The 26520-nt window shown below is 39.9% G+C and overlaps 1 protein-coding gene across 1 annotated transcript in view; it reads left to right on the forward strand.

Moving 5' to 3' along the window:
• Positions 1-1884: 1884 nt before the first annotated feature.
• The window catches only part of cep112 (centrosomal protein 112), a 243439-nt gene continuing 218803 nt past the window's right edge, over positions 1885-26520 (forward strand). Inside the window, exons 1-4 of the mRNA XM_028819151.2 lie at positions 1885-1976; positions 3788-3898; positions 10089-10279; positions 13595-13737. Of these exons, the coding sequence (XP_028674984.2) occupies positions 3796-3898; positions 10089-10279; positions 13595-13737 (437 nt within the window). The 5' untranslated portion in view covers positions 1885-1976; positions 3788-3795. The remainder of the gene's footprint in view (positions 1977-3787; positions 3899-10088; positions 10280-13594; positions 13738-26520) is intronic.

A 26520-nucleotide genomic window follows, 5' to 3' on the forward strand; every position in this document is an offset into this window, starting at 1 on the left:
GGTACAGCATGTTGCCGCACCCACCACACAGTGAAACAGCTTGGGATCCCGGTTGGCAACCCCCAAAGCAGACATGGCATCCAGTCCCACCCTCCAGAAATGACCGTCTATCTGCCGCAGCCAGGTGTTATGTGGGCGGCCCCTTTAACCTGGTCCACTCACTTGAGTTCTCAACAATGAGGATCCTGTGATCCATAGTGCCGTAACTGACGCTCCCTCTCAATGCAGGCAATGTGCCTCACTCCGTGAGAAACCGCATTCGAAACAAAGTCAAACCAGCAGTACCCAAGGATACTCTAAAGAGACACAGCACCAAAGGAGTCTACGTCACTGGATAGCGTCCATGTCTCACAACTACAGAGCAAAACAGGAAACACCAGGACTCTAAAGACTTGGACCTTCATCCTTTTGTAAAAATATCAGGAGCACCACACACCCCTTTCCAGGACCTAATGACCCCCCCATGTTCTCCCAACCTGTCTACTGACTTCATAGGAAGAGTCACCAGAGACCAACGAGGTCGACACTCTCTCTGCAGACAGACACACTGCTGATCAAGACATTTGGCTCAAAATCCAATGCTGTCCATAAAGATCAATCGGACTATATCTAACCATTAGTTTTCAAACTCCTGCACAAACTCCCACTCCTTCCATTCCAGGGAAGTCATATTCCACATCACAAGAGCAGGTTTCTATGGTCAATGTCATAGTTCACCTGGTGGCTGATGAGTCCAGCTGGCGGCTCCATGTGGATTTCTCAGGATGATAATCTAGAACATTCATGAAAGTCAAATTATGGATTATTCTTTGTGAGGCCTCATCCGTTAAAACAATTAAACCTGGAGCGGATATTTCTCTGCAGCATAGATCTAAGGATCACTGAGGCCCTCAAGGCTGCCCACCACACCATGGACACAAGCCAAGGAGGGGATCATCACAAATAGTGGAATTTTTGCAGGCATCCTCCACCTGAATGAAATCGCTGTTTGCCTAGTGAATCCTTTTTACTATATTTGTGTGTTTTGGTAAATATTGCAGAAAGTTTTTCTTTTGACCTTGCAACATTGTGTTTTGTGTTTATGTTTCATTCTTCATACTGCAACTTGCAATTATTGTATAGTGCATTGGTCTTGTAAGTCACTTGGTTTCTCAATCACTTTGCCATAATCACAGGGCCACAAGTCATGTCTACCAAATATTTCTTTGATATCCCAAAAGATTAGAAGCTCTTGATTAATAGCAAGATCAAGGTTCTAGCACCAGTAGTCTGTGAGTATTAGTGTGACAGATGGAGAAACCAGAAGTGGAATTACGAGTAGCATTTGAAAGGAAAGTCTTGGATAAGATTCAAGGCACAGTGGAAAACCGAAGATGACTTGACATGGGGTGAGGTCAAGACACTCGGAAGAAGAAGCTTTATCATAGAGGCTCTATGTACCAAAATAGAGAAATGGACAGCTCAGAATATGGAACTAAGAAAGGACACAATAGCTCTAGAGCTCACAGTATAGACAGTTTGGAGGAATAATCCGTAATGTTGCAATGCCTAAAAGCCGTTACGATATGGAAATCGCCGCGCAAGACAGGATGAGGAAAATTAAGACCTGAGGTAGGTGCACAATAGAAGGCAGCACAAACAGCAGTGCTAAAGGAATTAAAACGTAGTACGCCGTACAGATCACATTTGCAGTTCAGTGCCCAACGGGCGAGTCACAGAGACATCCCACAACAGCCGACGTACCTTAAATGGCGTTTGAGTTTCCGCAATGTTAGCAGCGCTTTCTGCTCTTCAATAACACTTAAACGCTCACCATTGCCATAGCAACGCGCGGACGCCGTCCCGCCAGCGGAAGAAGGAAGTGACGTTATTTCAGCAGTGCGCTGCAGTTTGAACCGTTTGACAGTCGCGAGACCGGACGCTGCTGAAAACAGAGGACGATTGAAGCTTTTCATTTTTGAAACGGAAAAGTGTTGGTGAGTCCGCAAACCGTTTCGAAACTATAGCAACTGATTTATTTTCCTACCCGTAATGGCACTTACAGTCGGAAGCTGAGAGACGGATAAACAAACCGATACCCAGAAGAATAATTTCGTGGTGCAACTTAATTAAGTTCCTAACAGAAAAACATTGAGAGGCTGTGCAGACTTTACTGGAGCTTAGATTATCATCCAGTAAATCACTACTAGTATCTAATGGCGTGGTAGCAACTGGGGTCTACAAAACGTCGATAGTATAAAGTGACGAACAGAACAGAAGCTGAAGTCTACAAAAGTAACCAAACATCTTGTAGAAAAAAAATGTATCTGTAAAGTCAATTAAGCTCCAAAAAATGAAAAAAACGGAATCAACCGAAAAAACAGAACACCTTTTAGCAAAAACATTTGGTCTGCAGAATGCCGTACAGAATAGAAAACAGAAATATTTTAACTTAAGATTTAATTGGAATATCACATCACATTACAGTACTATTTAAGTTAATTATCAAACCCACTTAATACAGTTTGTTGGGCACAAGACAGAGGGCTGTTTGCAAGTGGAATAGGAACATAAGAGAGAAAGTCCGCTTCTTCCCACATCCCCAAAACCTGCATGTTAGGTTGGTTGTTACTTTAATATGCCCTATGTGAGGGAATTTGAATTTGTGCATGTATGTGTATACCTACTGTATTCATATGTTAATGTCTTTAGATGCAAACATGTGGTACATCTGGATAGGTCTGACTTTCTTACTGCCACTTACAAGCCTGTAATTGACAGAAACAGCTGTGTATTATTTAAGCCTGAAGTTCTTATGTGTGTTTGGAAAATTATTGGTTGCTTATTATTGTATTTTTTTTCCTTTTGAGCTTCTGTAAATTTTTAATTTCCCTTTGGGGCATATCTATCTATCTATCTATCTATCTATCTATCTATCTATCTATCTATCTATCTATCTATCTATCTATCTATCTATCTATCTATCACCATATTGCTTAATCATATCTGCAAAGGCTATGGCACATTGAGGCCTTCTTATTGAATAAGACCGTTATTAAAATAGCAGCACCTAGTGGCAACTTCAATTTTGGACATTGAAAACCACCAAATAAGCCTTCAATCGGTAGATATAAAGATACAAATATTGTGCAAGGGACTGAACCCCAATTGTCAAACAGAATAGAAACAGAAAGCGTTTTGTAATGAACAAAATAGGACCAATGGATTCATCAGATTCTAATAATCATTCTTGAACTGTGATCTCAGCCTAAATAGAATTTAAAAAAAATAATAAGGTGACCTGTCCAGGGATTGCTCCTGCCTTGCTGCAGGGTTATCTAGTAATCAACAAAAGTCGGGACATCTGTGCAAATTGCTTAAGATTGCAAGGCTTAATTGACTTCATTTGTTGCAGAACATCTGTAGGTTGTAGCCTACTGTATATGTTGTTCCCTGAAGAAGGCTCATTTGTAACATTCTGAAATTTCCTTTTTATTTAGTTTTTGCTAACCTAAACTTTAAATTTAAACCTCTGGCAGTTTACTGCTTACCTTTTCACCATTTTAGGACATTCCTTGCATTGCAACTGATTAAATTTGAAGAAAAACTGGAAAGACTGAGGTGTTCTAAAACTTTTGACCAGTTGTGTATATGATATAAAATGTATTGTTCTGAAAACAACCAACATTTTTAATGTGCTTGTCTTTTTGTCTGTGTAACTTATGAATCTTTTGCAAATGTTTCTTTCAGGCAGCCTATTGTGCTGTTCTGTGACTAAAAGTCATTGTGTTTCGTTTTCCTTGCATAGCACTTGGTATGATGAACAGGCAGGAGGAATCATGGGAAAAGCTTGATTTAGAGTTGGATCACTATATGGTGGACATGAAACGTTACTTCAATAAACTCTCAAACAAGTCAGGTAAAATAATATACAGTATTTTGTTTTTTAAAAAATTTAATCTGTTACACCAAGTCCCTAACGACACATTAAAATGGACATTTTATTTCATTATTTTGATAAAACTTAAATTATAGATTTATAGGATCATTATATTGTTACAGAGTGATATCTCCTTTTTTCAAAACGGGAGAGTTGGTTAATTTATATTCACAGAAAGTTGGTAATAGGGATGTAATTCTGAGTCCTTTACATTAAGGTGTCTGAAGTGCACAACTTAATGAAGTAACTTATTAATAAAAAAAGGTAATGTTTTGTTGTAAAATATTTTTTCTTAGATTAGATGTCAGTTGGCATTTTTGTGAATATTGCTGAGGGCGGTGATGGCTGGATCTCTCCTGTTTTAAAAAGTGATGGCCATTATACTTTATCCTTTGCTTCGCCACAGCAGTCACTTTTGTTGGCACAGACATCCTGTCATGCCTAATGGTGTGCAGCTGGCCACTGGACTGCAGTGGTTCTTATTTGCTCCTACTGTCCAGTGTGAGATGGTAATGTTAATTCAGTCCAGTTAATTGAACAAATTAATGTTAGTTACACTGAAACACTGCATGAGTCATTGGCACTGGCAGAAACCTAACAAGATGGTCTTTCACCTGAGAAGTGATGCACCAGATAGACTGGGACAGAGTGGATTGCTAGGCCATCCATTTGAAAGTACTCCGTGTGGTGTGTAGAAAGGATTCCAAGCCAACTCAAGATTGTGGTCCATACTTATTTCAAATTCATAGATAAATATTACTGTAATTCCATGTTCCTTTACTAAATGGAGTTTAGTGGCTTACATCAGCCTGCCTGCATGCTGATCTGATTTGTGTAGCACGTGTGTAGTCCCGGTTTCTCTGAGCATCACAAACCTATTACTGTCAAGCCAGAATGACACTAATTAACATGGTAAAGTCTCTGAAGGCTTTGAATTAAATAATTGCTGTTCATTAGTTCTGCTTCTTGTTTTATCAAACCAGTACAATATTTTCATTAACCCACAAACATGCATTAAAGCTCAAATGGGATATATAGAGATAAGTTTCCCATCATTTTGGATGTCTTAAACTATAACAAAATTTGGAAACCACATAACTGGATGCCTAAAAAGATCAAGTTTTTATTTTTCTGCGTCAGCCACGTCTAGTTCAATAACACATAACATGACTTTTTCAACCCCCCCATTATTCAGTGCAGAGGTTGGCACAGTGCAGCCTCACCGATATCCAGTACTGGGAGCTCAATTCTTGTGCTGGGTGGGTAATCTCCATGATAGACTGGTGGCCTGTCCAAGACTCTTTCCCACTATGTGACTGATACTGCTGGGATAAGCTCTGACCCCCAGGTGACCTTGAATTAGATTAAACAGGTTTTGAGAATGGTAACTTAGGCTAAATACAATGGCACTCTGTCCAAAGCTATTTCCTCTATTGTGCATATTGCTGCTGGCATAATCTGCCACCCACTTTACCCTAAACTGGATTAAGCAAATTTGAAATATTTGCATTTACACAGGCAACATCTCTTTTTTTGGGATGGGTTTTTTTTGGGGATTGGCATTGGGACAATTGCTGCCCAGTGCTGCCAGCATAGGCTGGTACTCACTTAGACAGTATGGAGATGCAAGGAAATCCCAGGGAGGGCCAAGGCTTAGAAGTGGCCTGCTAGGGTTAACCATAAATTGAGAGGTAAGGGTGGAGATCTGGTGGTGACTCCACTTCCTATGGGACATAATCAATGCAGAGCTAACGGCAGAATTCATAATCTGGTCCAAAATATAAAACCATCATTATGCCGGAGTTGAAAAAAATCCCATGGGAAAAGGGCATGGACGAGTCATTTGAGAGAAAACTCCACAAATATCATATTGGTGAGTGTATGGGAGATGAAGTGCCTGCCAGTGGAGGTTAGAGTCTGGAGTTTACAAGGGCAGTCACTAAGGAGGACCCTGGGCATTAGAGAACAGTGCAGGAAGATATGTAACACGGTATGACAAAAAGAGGAGATAGCATCACAATGGTTGTGGTCTAAGAGATTGTAGATTAGCCACCTGGCTCGAGTTGGGCCTGATCATTCCTGTTGGTGCACCAAAACATCTAATGGAGAAGTGGATCCACTAAAGGATTAGTCAGGTAGCTGCTGCACTGGTTGGGCCTGAACATTCCGGTTGGTGCACCAAAACATCTAATGGAGAAGTGGATCCACTAAAGGATTAGTCAGGTAGCCACTGCACAGGTTGGGCCTGAACATTCTGGTTGGTGCACCAAAACATCTAATGGAGAAGTGGAACCACTAAAGGATTAGTCTGATAGCCGCTGCATAGAAATAAATGTTGTAATAGTTGTTTTTATTTTGTAAAACTAGGGGGCTTTGTCCCCTATATCTAACGCTCTATCCTGTGCTACACGCCAGCCACTTCACGACTCTGACGCTCATGTATGTGGATTTCACTTTCACCAAATATCAAATGTTTTAATTATTGTGGATACGCCTCTTCAGTGGGAAGAAACACTACTTTTCCCTGATGGTAACACGAATTAGACAATCTACAAGTTTAAATCCAAACAATATATTCGATCTCTTTTCGATGTTCCAGTATTTCACCGAGTAATAATATCCATTTGTTTGCGCTAATGCGATCTTTACTATCATTTTTTTGAGGCTTTCAAATTTTAGTACTTTCATCATCTCTAACCTGCTCTGCATGTGTACTGCGGCAAAATTTTTGAATGCTTTATGACATTCTACTTTGTCATCTACGCTTTGTCTTTTATTTCCGGCCCTGGGCGTGATGAAATCTCTTGGCACAAAGTCTAGTCTCGTGGGACTTGAAAGTATCTCTCTCAAAAAGTCACGTCTCGTTCCAGGCCAAAAATTCTTATCACATCTCAAGATTTTTTTTATATAATGGAGAGAAATGAAGCACTAGAAATGCAAGTTTTACAATAATCTTGTAGTTAATCCAAATAGTATGAGTATGTCTTACAGATTTGGGAGAAAAAAACTCTAAAGTAGCCCGCAGTGATTTTCAACAATTATTCAAAATCATTGTCTGATGTACATGTGAGCCACACTGGAGCACCACAAAGAACAGTTCTGTCTTATTTTCTCTTCACCCTGTACACCTTGGACTATACAGTAAATATAACACCAGGTCATATACTTACAGAAATTCTCAGATGATTCTGCAGTAGTGGGGTTATTGATAAGAACGATGAATCAGAAAGAATGTAAGAGTCAGGTAGAGAACTTTGTTTCTAGCTACAGAAATGAATTGTCTGCCACTTAACATCAGCAAAACCAAGGAACTGGTTATCGACTTTCACTGCACCAAAGAGCCCCTTCACCCAGTCACTGTTTAGGGAATGGATATAGAGGGGGTGCACTTCCTATAAGTGCTTTGGGGTCCACATCAATGATAGGATAGACTGGTCTCGTAACACAGAGAAACTGTAGAAGAAAGGGCAGAGCAGACCTCCGTACTTTAATGTAGTTAGTGACATGTTTTATGACTCTGTGATGGCCAGTGTGATTTTCTACCCTGTGACAAGATAGGCCAGTAACATCACTTCAAGAGAGGCTCACCAAATCAACAAGCTAATTTAAAGGGCAGTCTCAGTTATGAGGCACACTCTGGACCACCTGGAGGTAGAAGAGGATTAAAACAAAACGAAGTGCCATTATCAGCAGTGCAGTACATTCTCTTCATGACACACAAACACTGAGGACTGTCATTTCACGATTTATTCAGCAGACGTATGTCAAGAAACACTATAGGGGCTCCTTTATACTAACAGCAATATGTCCACATAATGCCTCATTGTGTCTCTCTATTTATTCTGGTGTGTATTTGAGAGTGGGTGGTTTGTAATAATGTAACAATATTTATTTGTTAGGGTGCTTTTTAAAAGACAAATTTACCTCCAGGGGTCAAAAAAAGTGTTATTTTTTTATGAAACCAATGACAAATCTCAACTCAAACAATAGGTTTTGCCAATGGAAGGTGGTTGAATGAGGCCAAAATCAATTACTATTTTTGCTGTAGCCTGTAATATTTTGTCCCCTGTAATATTTGACAAGGTGGTGTCTACGTGTACTTATCTCTCTATTATAAAAAAAAAAATCTTGGGATAAGACAAGACTTTTTTTCCTGTGACGAGATGTGATCTTTTGAAGAGGGACAGAGAGACACTTTCACGTCCCGCGAGATGGTCAAGTCACATCATACTTATGAGCTTTGGAAGCAAGTCCCGTGAGACGGTGAGTTTTGCAAGTCACGCCCTACTTACAGCCATTTTCAAACAAGACCATGGTCATCTAACCTCTCAGTTGTTGGAATGCTTTTGACAGACACAAATCCTGTGCTCTCAGCTCTTAAAAATTGTATACATTCTAGATGACAGGTTAACGACTAAGCGAAGAAGAAAGAGCAGCGCATCGAAAAGAGACTCAAAAGCGTTGGAGAGAAAAGAATGCAAAAAAGAAAGCAAAAAAGAACAAAAATAATCTATGTGCAAATTCTCAAAATAAGGAACATAATAATCAGACCGGGCAGCACGCTGGCGCAGTGGTAGTGCTGCTGCCTCGCAGTTAGGAGACCTGGGTTTGCTTTCCGGGTCCTCCCTGTGTGGAGTTTGTATGTTCTCCCCGTGTCTGCGTGGGTTTCCTCCGGGTGCTTCGCTTTTCTCCCAGAGTCCACAGACATGCAGGTTAGGTGCATTGGCAATCCTAAATTGTCCCTAGTGTGTGCTTGGTGTGTGTGTGTGTCCTGCGGTGGGCTGGGATTGGCTCCAGCAGACTCCCGTGACCCTGTAGTTAGGATATAGCGGGTTGGATAATGGATGGATGGATAATCAGACCGTCCCGTGAAGACTTTGTGTCAAGAGATTTAAACACGCCTGGGGCAGGAAAAGTAGAACGTCGTAAAGAATTCAAAAACGTTGGCACGATACACATACAGAGCAGGTTAGAGATTATGGAAGTAGGAATATTCGAAAGTCTCAGAAAAATGAGAGTAAAGATCACATTAGCGCAAACAAACGGAAAATATTACTCGGTGAAATAACGGAACAGTGAAAAAAGATCAAATAGTGTTTGAGGATGTGGGGAGAAGAGAGACAAGGCAGTGAGACAATAGGACAGCTGCTGTACAGGCTTTTAAACGTTTGAAGCGCTGTATGAGATGCAGATCATGTGGCACGGCAGCAGCAGCAAGCCAGCAGCTGATCGAGCAAAGAGGAGGTAAAAAGAAAAAAAACAAAACTATTTGTTTCCCATTGTATCACCGTTTTGGAGGAGCGACTGCATCTCCTAAGGGTGCGTTCAGCCCCCCTTTTCGCGCCTTTGGCGAGCGAAGCGAGCAGGTGGTGAAGCCCCCTGGTGTATGTAAATGAAAAGATAATAGTGTCACGGTACAAAAGGCTTGAAAATGTTGGATCACCATAACTGATATGAAATGTAATAGCCCAAAGGTGTGTTTTTTAGGTGTGGTGTGAGTGTTATAATCAATAAAACCTTCAACTGAGATGGACTGTCTAAGTGCAAACAACTTTAGTAAATAGAGACCTACTGAGGATTGCAAATGTGGGCTTTTGAGCAGCTGGAAGGCTGGCATTATTGGCCTTTGTGCCCATTTAGTGCAGAGTGAGCAGTACCAACAAGCGTTCCTAGATGTTGTAATTTCCATGTTTTTGAGTTAGAAACAGATTTTTAGGAAAGAAACAGCATTAACTCAAGTTCTGTACATATCATTATGAGAATGGGCAATTACGTTTTCTTCCCCTGTCATTGTTACAATATGCTTCCTTTTCATCAGTCAGAAGTGATTTTCCAAAGAGGAAGTGCAGTATAATAAAAAAAAAAACCTTTTAGTATCCAAAGGTCTGCACAACACTGAATGAAAAGCCTTTTGTTGGCCAATGATTTTTGTTTCAGTTTTTTTCACTAGCACACATACCTGGCTTTATAACAGCTGCTGAACCTTTTCTCTGATGTTATTTTATCCATTCTGGAGGTATTGCTTTTAAATGACACAAAGTCCTTTTCTGAAAGATGTCACTTGGCCCGCTGCCAGTAATGTCCATCATCTTTGAGGAATTGGTTTACTAACCTTTTTTCATTTTCTGCCCTTTACTCCTTTTTATTGAAGTTTCAGTCTCTCCAACAGAACAACAACGATGTACCCTCTGGATTAAGAAGCTTTGTGAATGCTGTGGCCCAGACTCTGGAGTCTTGGATAGAAAAAATCGAAATATGTATGCCAGACTTCTTCTGTTAATGCTTCAGAGAGGGCAGCTAGAGAATCCTTTCACTGCCAGGCCTAGGCCTGGCCCGCTAGAGAGACTGCCTGCTTACAAGGTAAGATGAATTCTTTATTTGCCTTCCTGTTGATTGAGTTGTGAGGAAATCATTAGCAGTGACCCTGTATGACCACTAGGTGCCAGTGCTGACTAAGAGTTTATGTGACCAAACACATTAAGCCTGTTCTAAAATTTCTCCCCTTTCCGAAAAACATTCTTTTATTTTTGCCAGTCATTTCATATCATGCTTTTTAACAGACAGTACATTTAAAAAAAAAAAATTCTGAGATATTAGTGGAATCTGGCTAGCTGGCTATCTGTTTATCATTGTAGTTTTTGTATGCTAGCTATTGTAATATTGTAGCTTTTTCTTTGGATCAACACAGTATCTATATCTGTGTATCTTTCTTCCTTTGTGCTAAGTGGATGGCCCGACACTGTTATAATAAATTAACGTATTTGTGTTAAAGCTGTGTTCCATTTACCTTGAAAGTTGGATATCGGAGCTGAGAATGAACCCACAACCAAGATGACTGCGTTCCAGTATGGATGCCTCCAGATAAACCTTTGTTGTTTTTGTTTTTAGGAAGAAATACCAGTTGATAACAACATATTACGCTGTATTTTGCACATCCAAACATCATAGCAGCATGTCCACAGATAAAAGTTGGACAGTTCCATGTGTATGGCTGATTTAATTAGAGACGCAGACAGAAGTGCTAATAACCAGTATAATACTACAGCTCTCACTAAAGTTTAGAGGATGCTTCTCCACTTTGGATTGACGTCATAATCTGAACTCCGACAAACTCGGACTTGACAGACCAGCCCTGGGTTTTCGAGCAGGAAATCCAACTTCTGGGGGCGTTCCAGGTGAAAATTCCAAGCAGGAACTCTGAAATTCTGATCTTCCCAGTTCAAATGGAGTGCAGCATTGTTTCAGTCTTCATTTTATATAACATCTTCCTCAGGTACCCCCATTACAAATCATTAAGTAACGTTCCATACATCCATCCATCTTCCAAATGTGCTTATCCAGAGCAGGGTTACGGGGAAGTTGGAGCCTTTCCCAGCAAGCACTGGGTGCAAGGGATAAAGAATCCTAGGATGGGGCCCTAGACTACTGCAGGCCGAAACACAAACCCATACACACAGTAGGGTCAATTTAGCAATGGGAATTTACTTAATCAAAGTACAATAATAAATGTAATTATATATAGCACATTTCTGCCATTGAATGTGACTCTGAGTGGTTTATTAAAAATTTAAAGACCATTTACTTTAAGAGAAATGCAATCTCTCTATTATAATAAAAAAAATCTTGGGACGAGATAAGACTAATCTTGCGACGAGACGTGACTTTTTGAAGAGACTTTTTGGAGGAAGTCCCACGAGACGGCGACCTTTACCATGAGATTCTTGCAAGTCATGCCCTACTTACAACTATTTTCAAACAAGACCACGGTCATCAGGTGCATTCCAGCACTTAACCTGGACAGACAACAATCCATTAAAGGGCTTACTTATGAACACACACACACACACGCTTACGAAGATCCAGTTTAGAATTACCCATTCATCGAAATATGGCAGCGAAAAACAATGAAGTCAAACGAATTAAGCGAAAATTGTCAATCAGTTACATGGCAGATTGATTAAATGCATATCAATAGACTATGCTGAAGCAGTTGGTGCTGATCGTGCAGATGATGAAAACACCAACTTTCAATATTCCAAAAAATAACTACAAGTGTTAACACCATACGGTCTTCCTCCAGCCTAATTACTGTTGAAAGAAGGATGTATCTTTGTTATTGCATAATTTATGTGTGAGTGATGGGCTATGCAATAGAACAAGATTAGTTGTATTAAAAATTGGTCAAAAAATTCTAACATGTAAAATTTTAACAGGCAATAAGAAAGGTAATGTAGTATGTCTTCCACGGATAACATTAGACACCAAAGGAGATCTTGATATGCCATTCATATTCAAACATTTACAGTTTCCCGTGAGAATAGCTTTTGCTATGACAATTAACAAATCACAGGGACAAAAATTCAAAAAAGTTGTTGTTTTTATTAGAGAGAAAGAAACGATATTCACTAATGGGCAATTATACGTTGCATTGTCACGATGTAAGTCCAAACACGGAATCAAAATTCAATGCGATCTTGAAGAAAAGTTAATTCCAAATATTGTTTTAACTGAAGTTTTAAAGTAAAAGTGAAAATAATGCATATTTAACAATTCCCATGAAATTAGCAATCTCTTTAAATTGTATATCTGGTTAACCAAACCCAGGGGTTGGCGAACAAAGCGAGCAGGGGGCGAATTCCCCTAGTTATAAAGATGAAAAAGATACTAGGAATACATGTTGCTGAAATTACATGTGTAAAAAAAGAAAAATAAGAACAGCAACATTTATAAAGAATACAATGAAAGCAATACAAGCTACATAAAGGGGAGCTGATAGACTCAAACATAAGGCAGTTAAATAAGAGTTTGTTTGTAGTTTTATGTATTGTTGTACTTAATGAATAAACATGGAGAAGAGGAGAAGGCAAAATGTTAAAGTTAACATCAAAGCCCATGTATAATCTTAAAAGCCAAGAGATCCTTCAGGAGCTTTGATTGAGAGTCTGTTTAGGGCAGCTGAGAGGGATGTGTGTTAACCATCTCAGTAATGTGAAGTTCATTGATGTCCATCTGATGCCCGCACTGACAGACATCTCTGATGTTAAGTGTAAGAAGATAGATTTCATCTTGGCCAACCAATATACAGCAGCAGCTTCACTTTATCAGCCACATTGCATCCATATCCAGAGTTCCTATGGGATACAGAAACAATCAGCCTGCCTGAGGACTTCATTACTTCTCATTTGACCTACTGCATTTTTCTCCTCCGTAATCTTCCCACAAAAAGGCAACTATTAACAGATGCCAGTTGGCTCAAATTGCTTCTGCCAGATTTCTGACATTCCAAGCATGTAATGAACTGGCTTCCTGTGCATTTTAGAATCCTAAGGATCCTGCTGTTTGCTTCTGCACACTCACAAATCAGGACCCCCCTCTCAACTCCCCCAATAGTTATTCTGCTCTGCTCAGGATAAACTCTGTTTGCTCCACTCCTATTACTTATGTAGCATTGTTCAACTTCCTAAAAAAAATATTTATTTTCTCTCGTTTGTTTCAGGTGTTGTCTAGTTAGCTGAAAAGTCCTTGTCCACTGTTAAATAAAAGCAGGGAAGATGTAATGAGGCAAGCCTGGAAAGTGTAGATTGACTGACAATAGACAATAGAAATCAGCACCTCCAAAATGTCTTGTTGATTTTGCCTCCCTTTTGACTGACATGCCCTTTGTTATTCTTGTAGTCCATCTACTTTGATGTGCCAATGCATACTGGTGCAGCACAACAGGACAGAGCAGACCTGACCGACTGGGAAATGGGTGAAACCGACTCCAGGCCCAAGGACTTGCTGGCTGAGTTTTCCTCTCCACTCTCTCCTCTAAGCAGGTACAACAGTTTTCTGGGTTGTTGGATGTAATGAGATGTCAAGGAAAGTGACACCTTTTATTGGCTAACTAAAAAAGATTACAATATGCAAGCTTTCAAGGCAACAGGCCCTGTCTCCATCATATTTGTGGATCAGTTTTGATGCCTGTAACTGCAGGTGTTTCACATTGTACACTTTGCGTAGCATGCTTCATAATATTGTGAAATACAAAAGTGTCAGAGTTACCAGATAATAAGACTTTGGGTAAGTGTCATCCAAAAACAAATGTCAGTATCCATATCTTGGTATGCTTTTCAATTTAGTTACCTAAATAAGCATTAGGAAACTACTGAATGTACAGGGCTTTGCATCTTTTGTAGCAAATGCGTTTGTCAGTGGGCCTGATTGCTGAGGCTTAAGTGGGCCGTTGCTCTGGTCAGGATGCTGAGAGGTGCTCACTCTCTCTTCAGGATGAAGTGCAGTGTTGCCCCAAGTTGAATGTTGCTCTCTATGACCCTTACTTCAGCACTTATCCCAGGCACTGTAAAAGAAAAACAAAAAAAAAAAATGAAAAGAACCACATCTTTTGTTGCATCTTGACCATGTGTGTTTTCCTGCTGAATTATTTATCGTCAGATGGAGTTTCTTTATTGCTCTCTCATAAATTTTACAGACTATCTTAAGCCTTCCTTTCAAGGGATCATTTTAGTCTAAAGTGATAGTTGGTTTCTACTTCATTTCCTAAACTTCACGTCTAACCGGAGCTTTAATGTAGGGGTATGTACCAGTCAGTTGTACTGTTTCTTTTGTTTACTGGTAAGAAAAGTGAAGGGCAAACAAATTGGAAAATGATGGTGGGGTGTGGAAGCTGTGCAGCAGCTTTATAAAATTTAAGAGGAAGCTGGTCAAAGTCACTTCCATTTATTTTTCCCACCCTTGAGTACTGTGTATTACCTTTGTTACTTTGGATATCTGGGTATGTTTAAGCAAAATACAAGTAGAGATCATGCGCCCAACTGTAAGTAATATGTAGGTATAGTATAGGCGATGTTGACTATGGAGTATCGCAAGGCTTTCAGTTCAATTCCTATCACTTAATTCACTGGCTAATTTAATATACACGCTTATATCATGTTATTAATCTGAATAAGTATGTACAGTATGTAAATTAAAAAGCTGTTTTATAAGAACATTTTAAAAAGAAATAATCCAGAACATTCCAAATGCAGACAGCTAGAATACAATTTACAATTTAAGGCAATTTGTATTGCCTTAAGAACCTAACATGTTCTTTACAGTTGTTTACTTTTGACTTATTATTTTGTGAAAAAACTGTTGATGCCATTAGTTCTGTGGTTTTTTAATGTTATTTAAACTTCAATAAATATTTGATCACAAAAAAAAAGAATGTAAATAAAAACCAAACATATGACATATTCTCAGCCCCAGGACTGAATCCTATTCAAACAGCATTATGTGAATGGCACAAACGAGCCCTGGTCCATCAAAGACCCCCCCACACACCCAGACATGCAGAGACAATTTAGAATTTCTAAATCTTCTGTTAAATCTCTCTATCTCTCTATCTATCTCTCCATCTATCTAATATAGTGCCTTACACATCTGTGTGTCTGTCTGTCCACTTTCATATCTGTCTTGTTATGGTTCTGTCTGTCTATCAATATCTAGTGCCTTTCATATCTATCTGCCTGTCTAGTACATTTCTTATCTGTCGTATCTTTTTCTGGGGGAATGTTTGTTTAATCGAGGCTAATGCTTACTTTTCTTAAAGAATGGATTTTTTTTTTTTTTTTGCTTACAAGAGAAAAAGAAATAGATAAGTAAGATTTAATTCATGTTTAAAAGTCACCAAACCTTTTCAATCAATAAGGGATCCTTCATCCACTTAGATCTTATGACAAAACCCAAATGCTTCCTGTAGTTACTAATCACTCAATCCCATCTGCTGTGAGGATTTTTTTTTTGCACATTCTTGCTTATAAAACGGTTTCATCTGTTCCAGATTTGTTTGCTTTCTTGCAAAAACTGGCCCTTTCAGGTATTTCACAATATAGTTTGAGATTTGTTTTTTTGTTTGTTTGTTTTTTGTAAAAAATCTGCAGTATTTAACCCATGGCCATTACATTTTACAAAATATTACAATTCATTTGAATGAAGTTTATGTTGAAGTCTAATTCTTAGAGGCAAAAATATGTCTGTTAACTCGGTTCATCCCACTTAATTTTAATTTAAAATGAATCTCAAGTATCTTGGCATTCTCTAGAGAAAAACTGGGAATATTCAGTTACAGTACATAATACACACACATTGGTACATAATCACAGCTTTACACTGAATGAGTTCTTGTGAGATGATCTCTTAAGAGCAGGGCTGTCAACTATCAATTAACATTATGCATTCTATCAATTAACATTATGTATTTCATGTTTAAAATACTGTTTGAATATACAGTATACAAATGTGAGCTTAAAAGTCTTGGCGCCACATCCATGCACGTTGCCATGAAGTCCGGTGATGCTTTGCGCCCATTTTAGGACTTTGGCTTCTTTTTCATGCAGAGCTTCAGTACAGTTGTCACAGAGATGAACTCTAGCCACTGTGGCAGATGGCCGGGATGCCCCTTTGACAGTGGGACCAGGGGAGCAGTCGTGGGATGCACACCATGTCCCCAGGAATGCGTGGTGGCAGTCCTCCTGGGTTACATTGGGACCACAGGCATGGGACTTTAGGGCTTAGACCTGTTGAGCTCTGTGGCCACCACCTGGAGGAGCTGCATGGCTTAACGAGCCCATGTGGGCTGGAATGCAGCCACATCTGAAAGTGCAGCCTGAAGTAGGTCAATGAGCACCTGGAGCACTTCTGGGAGGGCTATGAAAGGAGCCTGCAGCCAGTACTCAGGGTGCCAGAGTCGGGAGGAGGATGACAAAGCTGCCTGGGAGGAGTTGAGGAAGAAGAGTGTGTTGGGTGTTTTTCTTTTGGTGTGTTTTTGGGACTGTGCTGTAGCTGAGGGACACGGGAAAGACGTGATCCCCCAGCGGAAGAAAAATAAAATCTTTTATTGATTTTTAACTGTGCCTCTGGTGTCGGTCTGTGTCGGGTCGGCGCCAACCAAGTGCTTCTGACACACTGGCATAGTTGGCAGGATTCGTGACTGTCCTTGAGACAGGAACCTGCATATTTTTAATGTGGCGAAGGCGTCAACCTGACACAGACTGACAGCGGAGGCACAGGTATAAATAAACAAAAAGATTTATTTTTCTTCGGCCGTGGTGCACGTCTTCCCTGTGTCCCACAGGCCCTACACAGTCCCAAAACCACACTAAACGAGAAACACCCAAAAACACACTCTTCTTCCTCCACTACTTCTCACAGGCAGCTTCGTCCTCCTCCTCCCGACTCTGGCGCCCTTTAGTAGTGGCTGCAGGCTCCTTTCATAGACCTCCTGGAAGTGCTCCAGGTGGTAATTGGCCTAATTAGGCCGCATTCCAGCCCACACAGGCTTGTTAAGCTGTGCAGCTCCTCTGGGTGATGACCACGGGGCCCAACAGGTCTGAGCCCTGAAGTCCCACGCCTGTGGCCCCGATGTAACCCAGGAGGACTACCACCACACGTTCCGGAGGACGTAGTGTGCATCCCATAGCTGCCCCCCGGTCCCATTGTCAAAAGGGCTTTCTGACTGTCCGCCACACCACCTTATATCACAGCTCCAGCTTATTCAAAACTCAGCTGCAAGAGTCCTTACTGGAACCAGCAGCAGTGAGCACATCACACCCATCCTGCTCCATCTTCACTGGCTCGCTGTGTCTTACAGAATCGAATATAAAATCCTACTAATAACCTACAAAGCCTTAAATAACCTCGTGCCAAACTACATCAGTGACCTTCTCCATCACTCTGTGCCTGCCCGCCCACTAAGGTCCTCTGATTCTGGCAATCTTGTTGTGCCCCTCACTAATCTACACTCCATGGGTGACAAGGCCTTCAGCTGTATAGCGCCCAGACTCTGGAATGACCTACCGAAATTAATCAGGTCAGCTGACTCCATGAATTCTTTTAAAAAACAACTCAAAACTCATCTGTTCAGGAAGGCTGTTAGCTCTACCTGACTTTATTACCCTTCTCTCAGCTTACTTCTCTGTCATGATGCTCATGTAACCTGTGTGTGTGTGCGAGACCATCAATTATGTTAGGCTTTTTTATCTCTGAATTCATTGTTGTAATCTTCTTTATTTATTTATCTGGTTTGTACAATGCTATATACTGTATACCCTGCTGTTCTTCTTATAATTGTAAGTGCCTTGAGCATGGGAAAGGCGCTATATAAATAAAATGTATTATTATTATTATTATTAGAGTGGGCACATACAAAGTGTCCCCAGGAGCTTATATATGAGCAGTAGTCGTGCGTCATATGTCTTGACTTGTTTCTTTTTGATTTCATCAGTTTGTGAATTCTTAATTCAGTGTAAATCAGCTTTCAGGTGCTCGCAGCGCTACTTTGGATTTTCTCAGAGTACCTGAGTCTATTATAACATTGTTTTTTTAGGTTGTATGCTTCACATTGAGCATTTTCTGCAGTATAACACTGTGAAAACTAATGTACATAAAAAACATGACATACATTTGGACTGAGCATTTGCGGTTTGCAGCCCCAATCAGTGAATTTTTACATTTATTGATCTTCTTCCCCAAACATCTGGATTACTGTAAATTTATGAATTACAAATTTTTTTGCTGTGCTTTTCAAACCTTTCCAGACAGAAGGACATTTATAACACCATTTCTAAGTTGTCAAAAGCCCCTGCAACATTACCTGATGTTTCTAGTTATTTCCCACTGTAGTCTTCATATATACAATCTTAGCAAGTCACAGACAGTCTCACTGCGTGTTCATGACTTGCAGTCATGTAATATGACATTAATACTCAATTGTAATGCTCTGAGACAGATTTGATTCTGTTGCAAGTTGTAGGGGTACGCTCCTGCATGTGACAGAACTGATGACCAGTGAGTGCTCCGCCAGAGGTACAATGCATTATTTGCTCACAAAGAAAAGTGCAGTCAAGAACAACAACAAAGATCAGCAATTATACCATCAAGAAATGAAGTAGAATGGATGCTATGGGCTACACAAACAGAAGACAGGTTCAAAGAACTTTGGAGGAAGCACAGATATCTAATCAACCTTTCGTCATTATCCAGGTGTGCTGAATGTTGATATGCTCCCAAAATATCTTGACTTTATGTTTTTGTGACACAATAGAAAATCTGAAACTGTACTGAGAAGTTGTAAAGGAATGTGGACACTAGGGGGCACCACTGACCCCAAATCTAGACCACAACTGCACAGACACATGTCCCGGGTCTTGTTTATTGAGTACAGAAACCTGTCAACAGGCTACGTTCTCCACAGTAAGCAATAGAATTCTCATTTCTCTTTTTTATTTCTTTTACAATCCTCTCCTGGCTAGTTTTGTCCTCTTCTACCAATGCCTGGGTGAGGTGGAGCAGTCCTTTTTCATGCCAGACCCTGGAGTACTTCTGGTGCCACACTATTGCCTTCCGGGTCAGATAGAACCACATTAGGAAAGGGGAGCCTAATCCTGTCAGCTCCCCATGGTGACACTCAAGGACTCCAGTAGGGCTGCCCATTGGCACTCTAGTTCCCATGTAACGCTAAGGGTTTGCAAATAGAGGGGTCCCAGTAAAGGGATGCTGCTACCCAACATACTGGAGGAACACCTGGCCCCGGGAGGCAGCCTCCCTCCATCTTTCCATTATTCTGGCTTTCACACTGAGAAGGGGAACACCAACCATCTTGGCTGGGATGCATATCCATCCACATGAACCATCCCATAGGAAGGCATCCCAGCTGAGGTTTCAGGTAATCCATGTCCTGTATTACACTGAGTTGGATAATGTGTCAACCCTTGCATATCCTAGTCATGTAATTTGACATTTTCTAGGCAATGAGAAATGGCCACTGCAGCCAGTTTACAGCGACATGTTTTCCAAGTTGAAATTGTGCAGGTCTCTTTTAAGCTTATAACATTCAATGTAATTGTTTTGGTTTTTTGAACACATCATTTAATTATACATGTATATCATGTTCATTGCTGCCATGTCAATATTTTACATTTCTGGAAAAATAAAAAAAACAGCTGGGCAGAATTAGAGTCCTATTTCACTCAGCTTGTTGTTTTTGTTTTTCTTTCAAAATATTTTATTGAAAGTAGAAGTCTGAAGAGGAATACGTTCAATTGAAAATGACACCAGTTTAGCCGATTAACTGTTATCACTCCTGTAATTTGCAATTCATGGTTATCTGAGGGCGGCACGGTAGCGCAGTGGTAGCGCTGCTGCCTCGCAGTTAGGAGACTTGGGTTTGCTTCTCAGGTCCTCACTACGTGGAGTTTGCATGGGTTTCCTCCGGGTGCTCCGGTTTCCTCCTACAGTCCAAAAACATGCAGGTTAGGTGCATTGGCGATTCTAAATTGTACCTAGTTGTGTGGGTGTGTGCCCTGCAGTGGGCTGGCGCCCTGCCCGGTGTTTGTTTCCTGCCTTGTGTTGGCTGGGTTTGGCTCCGGCAGACCCCCGTGACCCTGTAGTTAGGATATAGCGGGTTGGATAATGGATGGATGGTTATCTGAATTTTGAACTTAAATTTCTTTTTAAACACATGAAATAAAATGAAGCAAAAAGGGAAGAAAACTGAGTGACACTTGAGCACTAAAAAGCAAGGCGGACGTGTCTTTCTGAACTACGAAGTGTTATGACCAGACTTGGCGAAAGGGAATTGGAGACCTCCAAAATGAGCTACAAAGTAGGCCGGGACCTTCACTCTGTCGGCCTGTGCATGTGTTTGCATTGAACAAGCTTTTCAGCAGCCACAGGTTGATGCATCCACAAGATAAATTTCCAGAGACAAATGTTCAGACGATCGCATTATCCCTTTTTCCTGGCTGAACTAATTTGAAATCAGTAAATTTTTGTTAATGAGATGAGCATTAATGAGCTGAGCATACAGTGCTAAACTCAGTGGCACAATGTCGAGAGCAGTAGGGTAACACGTTAAAAGTAACACATTTATTTTTTTGATTATTTTTTTACAGTATTGAGTAATAATGCAATATACTTATCTTATTTAAGTAAACTAGGGGGCTTTGCCCCATGCTCACTTTGCTCACCAACCCCTGGGCTGACGCTACGTGCGAGCCACTTTGCGGTTCAGCTGCTTGCGTATGGGGATGCAGATGTACAATTGAAACAGATTTTTATTTTCATGGGAATTGTCACATATGCATAATAGAACTAACTATTTTACATTACAGCGAATAATTAAACATATTAAAAAATAGTAAAACGTAATAATTTGAAAGTAAATTATGTTTCATGTTGCGTTAGAGTTATTCATTGTGTAATACGATTTCGTTCTGTTTGGATTTGAAATTAATACATTTTAAACTTTTCCTGTAAAACTTCAGTAAAAACAATTTTTTAAATTAAATTTTTGTCAAAATCACATTGAATTTTGATTCTGTGTTTGGACTTTCATGGTGACAACACAACGTATAACTGCCTGTGAGTGAATATCGTTTCTTTCACTCTATTAAATAAAGCGACTTTTTTTAATGTTTGGCACTGAAATTTATTAATTGTCTTTGCAAAAGCTATTCTAACAGGAAACTGTAAACGTTTTAATACGAATGGCATATCAAGATCGCCTTTGATGTCTAATATTATCCGCAGAAGATTTAATATATTACCTTTCTTAGATACATCCTTCTTTCTACAGTAATTTGTGAGGTGGAAGACCGGATGGTGTTATCGGTTGTAGATATTCTTCGGGATATTGTATGTTGATGTTTTCATGTTCTACACGATCACCACTAACTGTTTCACCATAGTTTATTGATACTTACAGTATTTAACCAATTTGCCGTGTAACCAATCGACATTTTTGGCGTTAATTTGTTTGACCTCATCGTTTCTCAGTGCTAGGATTGCCTGTGTACACATTTTTTCTGTTGATAACCCTTCGTGATGAAATTCTTCAATAAGATTTGGACATAATAGGTTTTCTTTAATTGGGAACTTAAAGTGAGGAAAACATTAAAATTTTTAAGACCTGAGAGTGTAGGAACTGTGTCTGTGAAAAGCATTGACATGAAGGAGAGGTGAGATTACCGTGTGTATGGTTGAGAGAAGGGCGTGACTTGAAAAAAATCTCATGGTCAAAGTCTCGTCTCGCGGGACTTGAAATTGTCTCTTCAAAAAGTCTCGTCTTGTTGCAGGATTTTTTTTTATATAATAGAGAGAAATACCTGGGTTGTTGTTATTCCAGCAGCACTGGGTATAAGTCAAGAAGCACATGTACCGGCTCAAGCAGAAAAGAGTGAGTGGCTTGCAATCCAGTAACAGCAACCTATAAATAAAGAGTCAATTTGATGAACATATTTACAAAACACAAGAAAGTGATCACAGGCGTCGTGTTTATTTTCAGATTTACAGTAGCCGATGATGACTTTTAACTCTAACTTTTTTTTTTGTGCTGTTCTGTGATGTCGGAGTGTTTTGAAGTAGGAAAACTGCAGAAGATTACTTTCCCATGTAAATGCAAATTATAAAGAAACCAGGTTTCTGCCTTAACCGGGTTATTCACCTTAATCTGGTTACGTGTGTGCATATAAGTGCAATCATTGACTTGTGAAACATTGTTGAAATGAAACCCTGCCAAGTTACCCCAGCATTGATCTTGAGAATCACTGGAATGAGGTAATATTTGATTTACTTTGTCTTCTTGACCAAACAAGGCTAAGATCGAATGCTTTGGAGTTCTTGCCCTTTGACACGCCTCGCAGCATGACATGTCCAAAACACATACATTTCCCTGACAAAGGTAAACTCATTTTAAGATATAACATAATTATCTTAAAAAATCCTAATAAATCAAATAACTAGTGAAAAAACAGACACTTAAATTAAAGTGTTCTGTTAGCTGGAAATAATCCAAAGTACGCTGCAATTGTTAAAGTTCAAATTATATCTTTTTCTGTATTTAAAATTAAAAAGAAAAGGAGAAATAGAAAGGAAAGGGAAAAGAGACAACTATAGGAACTAAGTATTATTACTAAATGTAATTATTTTAAGTAGAAGTGTGAAAGTACAGTGCAGAAAGGTGGTATTAAAAATAAGGAGAACAGTAAGGTAGTAAAGTTAATGATAATCATATCAATAATACTGATAGAATAATAAAAGTAAAGCAAAAAAGTCAGAAAAAGAAATGATTAGGAAAGAAGCCAAGATAATAAAAGATGAACAGTAAACAAAACAAACATAAATGGGCATAACAATTTAAATAATGCACATTACTTATGATTGTTTGGCTGGACTTTCATTAAAGCCAGCATTACATTACGCAACTTCTAGTTGTGGGGTATTTCAGATTTGCAGACCACAGTTGCTGAGCTCATTGCCTGATCATATCATTTTAAACAGCTGAAAATCACTGGCCATGTTGCATTTAATGTTTGTGTGTTAACCTTCCAGCACGGCTGTGCTCTCCCCTTTCTCTGACAGCCAACAGCGTGCTGCTTGGTGTAGCCTTTGGTGTGCGAAGAGTTAACTTGCACAGAGAGTTCAGCTGCAATCTATGCCTTTTTTTCCCTTTTTCCCTTTCTGTTGTGGTATGTAAAACACGAGATATCAGACAGACAAGCTTCTCTTCAGTTTACAAGGTCCAAAACATCTGTGTTCCTTACTCCTTGTTGTTGCATTATATGCATTGTACTTCAGGAAGAGCATTCATTAGAAATCTGCTCACACACACACTCAAGCCCACTGCTAAGACTAAAGACAAAATCAGACCTGTTTGATTTTATCATAGCAAGTCGCATGTTAGTTGGAGTGAGTTGCTAGGTATGTCTCTTTACACGACTGGCTTTAAGGGAGCACACCACCAACTGCTGCCAACTCACTAAGGATTATGTAATGAAGGCTGAATAGTGCTAGAAAAGTCACATAATGTGATGTAGTTTTCAGTTATTTCTTTCATTTTCCCTTTGACCACTGCTTATTTCTGAATTCCTTTTTGCTTTATCTTTCTTTCATTGCATGATCATCATGTTTGAAAAATGTTGTTAAGGAAGTGTTCTGGTGTACATTTTGCATCCTTAAGTGAATTGGGTGAGATTTCCAACCTTGTGATTCAGCCTAGCTGGATATGTTAGCCAATAGTGGGTTGAGGATGCACACAATCTTTGCTTATATAAATTGTCAGTGGCTGACACAGAAAAGAGAGTGAAGAGAATGATCAAGAGTTAATAACGATTCTTTACTTTGACAAACTACAAAGTGTAGATGCCCAAACGATCTGTGAACTGATCTTGAATAATATGGCTGTCGTGCTGTCAGACCATCAACAGAATTCACAGAATGGTGCAAATGGTGACATCACAGGTAAGATAGTGGGATATAAACAGATATAAATGACACATAATATGTGAATCTTGATATCTCTGTATTACAAAAAAAAATCTTGGAAGGAGACGAGATGTGATTGTCTCAGAGACACTTTCACGTCCCGTGCCAAGCGATGTAACCACGCTCGTGGCCGGAAGCCGCGCGAGACAAGAGCTTATGCAAAGAGATTTGGAAAAGTCCTGTGTGGTTATATCAGACACATTTCTTGTAGAGAGAAAGAAACTATATTCACTCACGGGCAGTTATACATTGCGTTGTCACAATGTAATTCCAAACACTGAATCAAAATTCAATGTGATATTGACGAAAAGGTAAAAGTGAAAAGAGATCGAATATATGGACATAGGTGATATGACAGAAGTGCGCCACGTGAGATGCAGATCATGTGGCACGGCAGCAGAAGCAAACCAGCAACTGATTGAGCAAAGAGGATGTAAAAAAAAAAACATGTTTCCCATTGTATCACTGTTTAAGAGGGGGTGTCGGAGGAGCGATCGCGTCTCCTTGGGGTGTGTGCAGCCCCCCTTTTCGCAACGCGAGCTGCAGAGGCGCGAAGTGGTTGGCATATAGCGCAGTTGGCAAGGATTGTCTTTAGCGAAGTGAGCAGGGGTTGAGGCCCCTTGTCTACTACATAATAAAACACTAAGGTCTCTCTGTCCAGTCCCTCAGAGCAATCTGATTGGTCAGTTTGGCTTTGGTGACGCCATGAAAGAGGAAGTGTGAATGTGAGATGCACGAGAAGGAGTAAAGGCACAGGACAAAATTACTTAATGTACAGGTTTGATGATCCAATTTTGTAACGCTTTATATAAAAAATAGTACAGCTATTCGTACAAACACCATTGTCATTTCCTTGTTTTTCCCAGCAAAATCTTTTCCAAAGCACACCCTCAATAACTGCCTGCTAGAATAGTCGAGTATAGAAATGATCTCGCATATTGCGCTCCTTCAAGCAACATAGATGTCTCAGTCTGTTACTGAATGTGCTACTCTGTTTAGCCAAAATCTCATACAGGGGTTGAAAGTCATTATCCAAGAAAGTTAGCATCGTCTTGAGTGACTTCTGTTCTACCACTTCCTTCAGCGAGTCCAGCTTGACTGCCAAGATTTAATGTGTTTCTTTAGTCTGTTGGTATCATCTGCACTAATGCCATTTCCTCAGCACACTTATTTCATAGCAAAATATACTGAGCACTACAGACCAGTAGAAATCATGTAAGAGTGGCCTGCGTACACCAACTAACCACACCCTACTCAGGAAATAGAGGCACAGATGACCTCTGTGTTGGTATACCACTACAGCTTGGCTTTCAGATTCACCCCAAGGTATTTGTTTGTCCTCACCTCCTTCACATCTTCATCATCGAGAACCAGGGGACAAATGAGGTTAATCCTCCTGAAGTCTACCAGTATCTTACAGATGGATCCATAAGTATTTAGACAGTGACTCAATTTTCATAATTTTGGCTCTATACACTACCACAATGGATTTGAAATGAAGGAATGACATATTTGAAGTGTTGGCTTTCAGCATTAATTCAAAGGGTTTAACAGAAATATAGTATGAGACATTTAGGAAGGATAGCCATATTTATACATGGTCCCCTCCCCCCATTTTCAGGGGGTCAAAAGTATTTGGACAAACTCACATAATCATATATATATATATATATATATATATATACTGTATAATATAATGATCATTTTCAATACTTGGTTGAAAATCGTTTGCAGTTGATGATTGCCTGGAGTCTGAACCCATGGGCTTCTCTAAGTGCTGGGCTTCCACCCTACTGCTGCTTTGCCAGGCCTTTACTGCCGCTGTTTTCAGGTGCTGCTTGTTTGTTGGATTTCCTGCCTTCAGTTTTGCCTTCAGCAAGTGAAATATGTGTCCAATTGGGTTGAGGTCAGTTGATTGACTAGGCCGTTGAAGAATATTCCACTTCTTTGCCTTAAAAAAACATTTGGTTTGCTGTCACAGTATGTTTTGGCTCATTGTCCATCTGTACTATGACGCCTCATCCTATCGGTTTTGCAGCATTTGTCTAAATCTGAGCAGATAATATATCCCTGTACACTGCAGAAATCATCCTGCAACTTTTGTCAGCTGTCGTATCATCAGTAAACCCCAGTGACCCACTTCCATTGGCACCCACGTATGTCCATGCCATAACATTGCCTCTTCAATGTTTCATCGATTATGTAGTATGCTACAGATCATGAGCTGTTCTTTCTCTTCTCCATTTTCTTCTCCATCCATCATTCTGGTACAGATTGATGTTAATTTCATTTTTCCAAAG

The sequence above is a fragment of the Erpetoichthys calabaricus genome, chromosome 14 (genome assembly GCF_900747795.2).
Source record: "Erpetoichthys calabaricus chromosome 14, fErpCal1.3, whole genome shotgun sequence".
Taxonomy (NCBI): Eukaryota; Metazoa; Chordata; class Cladistia; order Polypteriformes; family Polypteridae; genus Erpetoichthys; species Erpetoichthys calabaricus.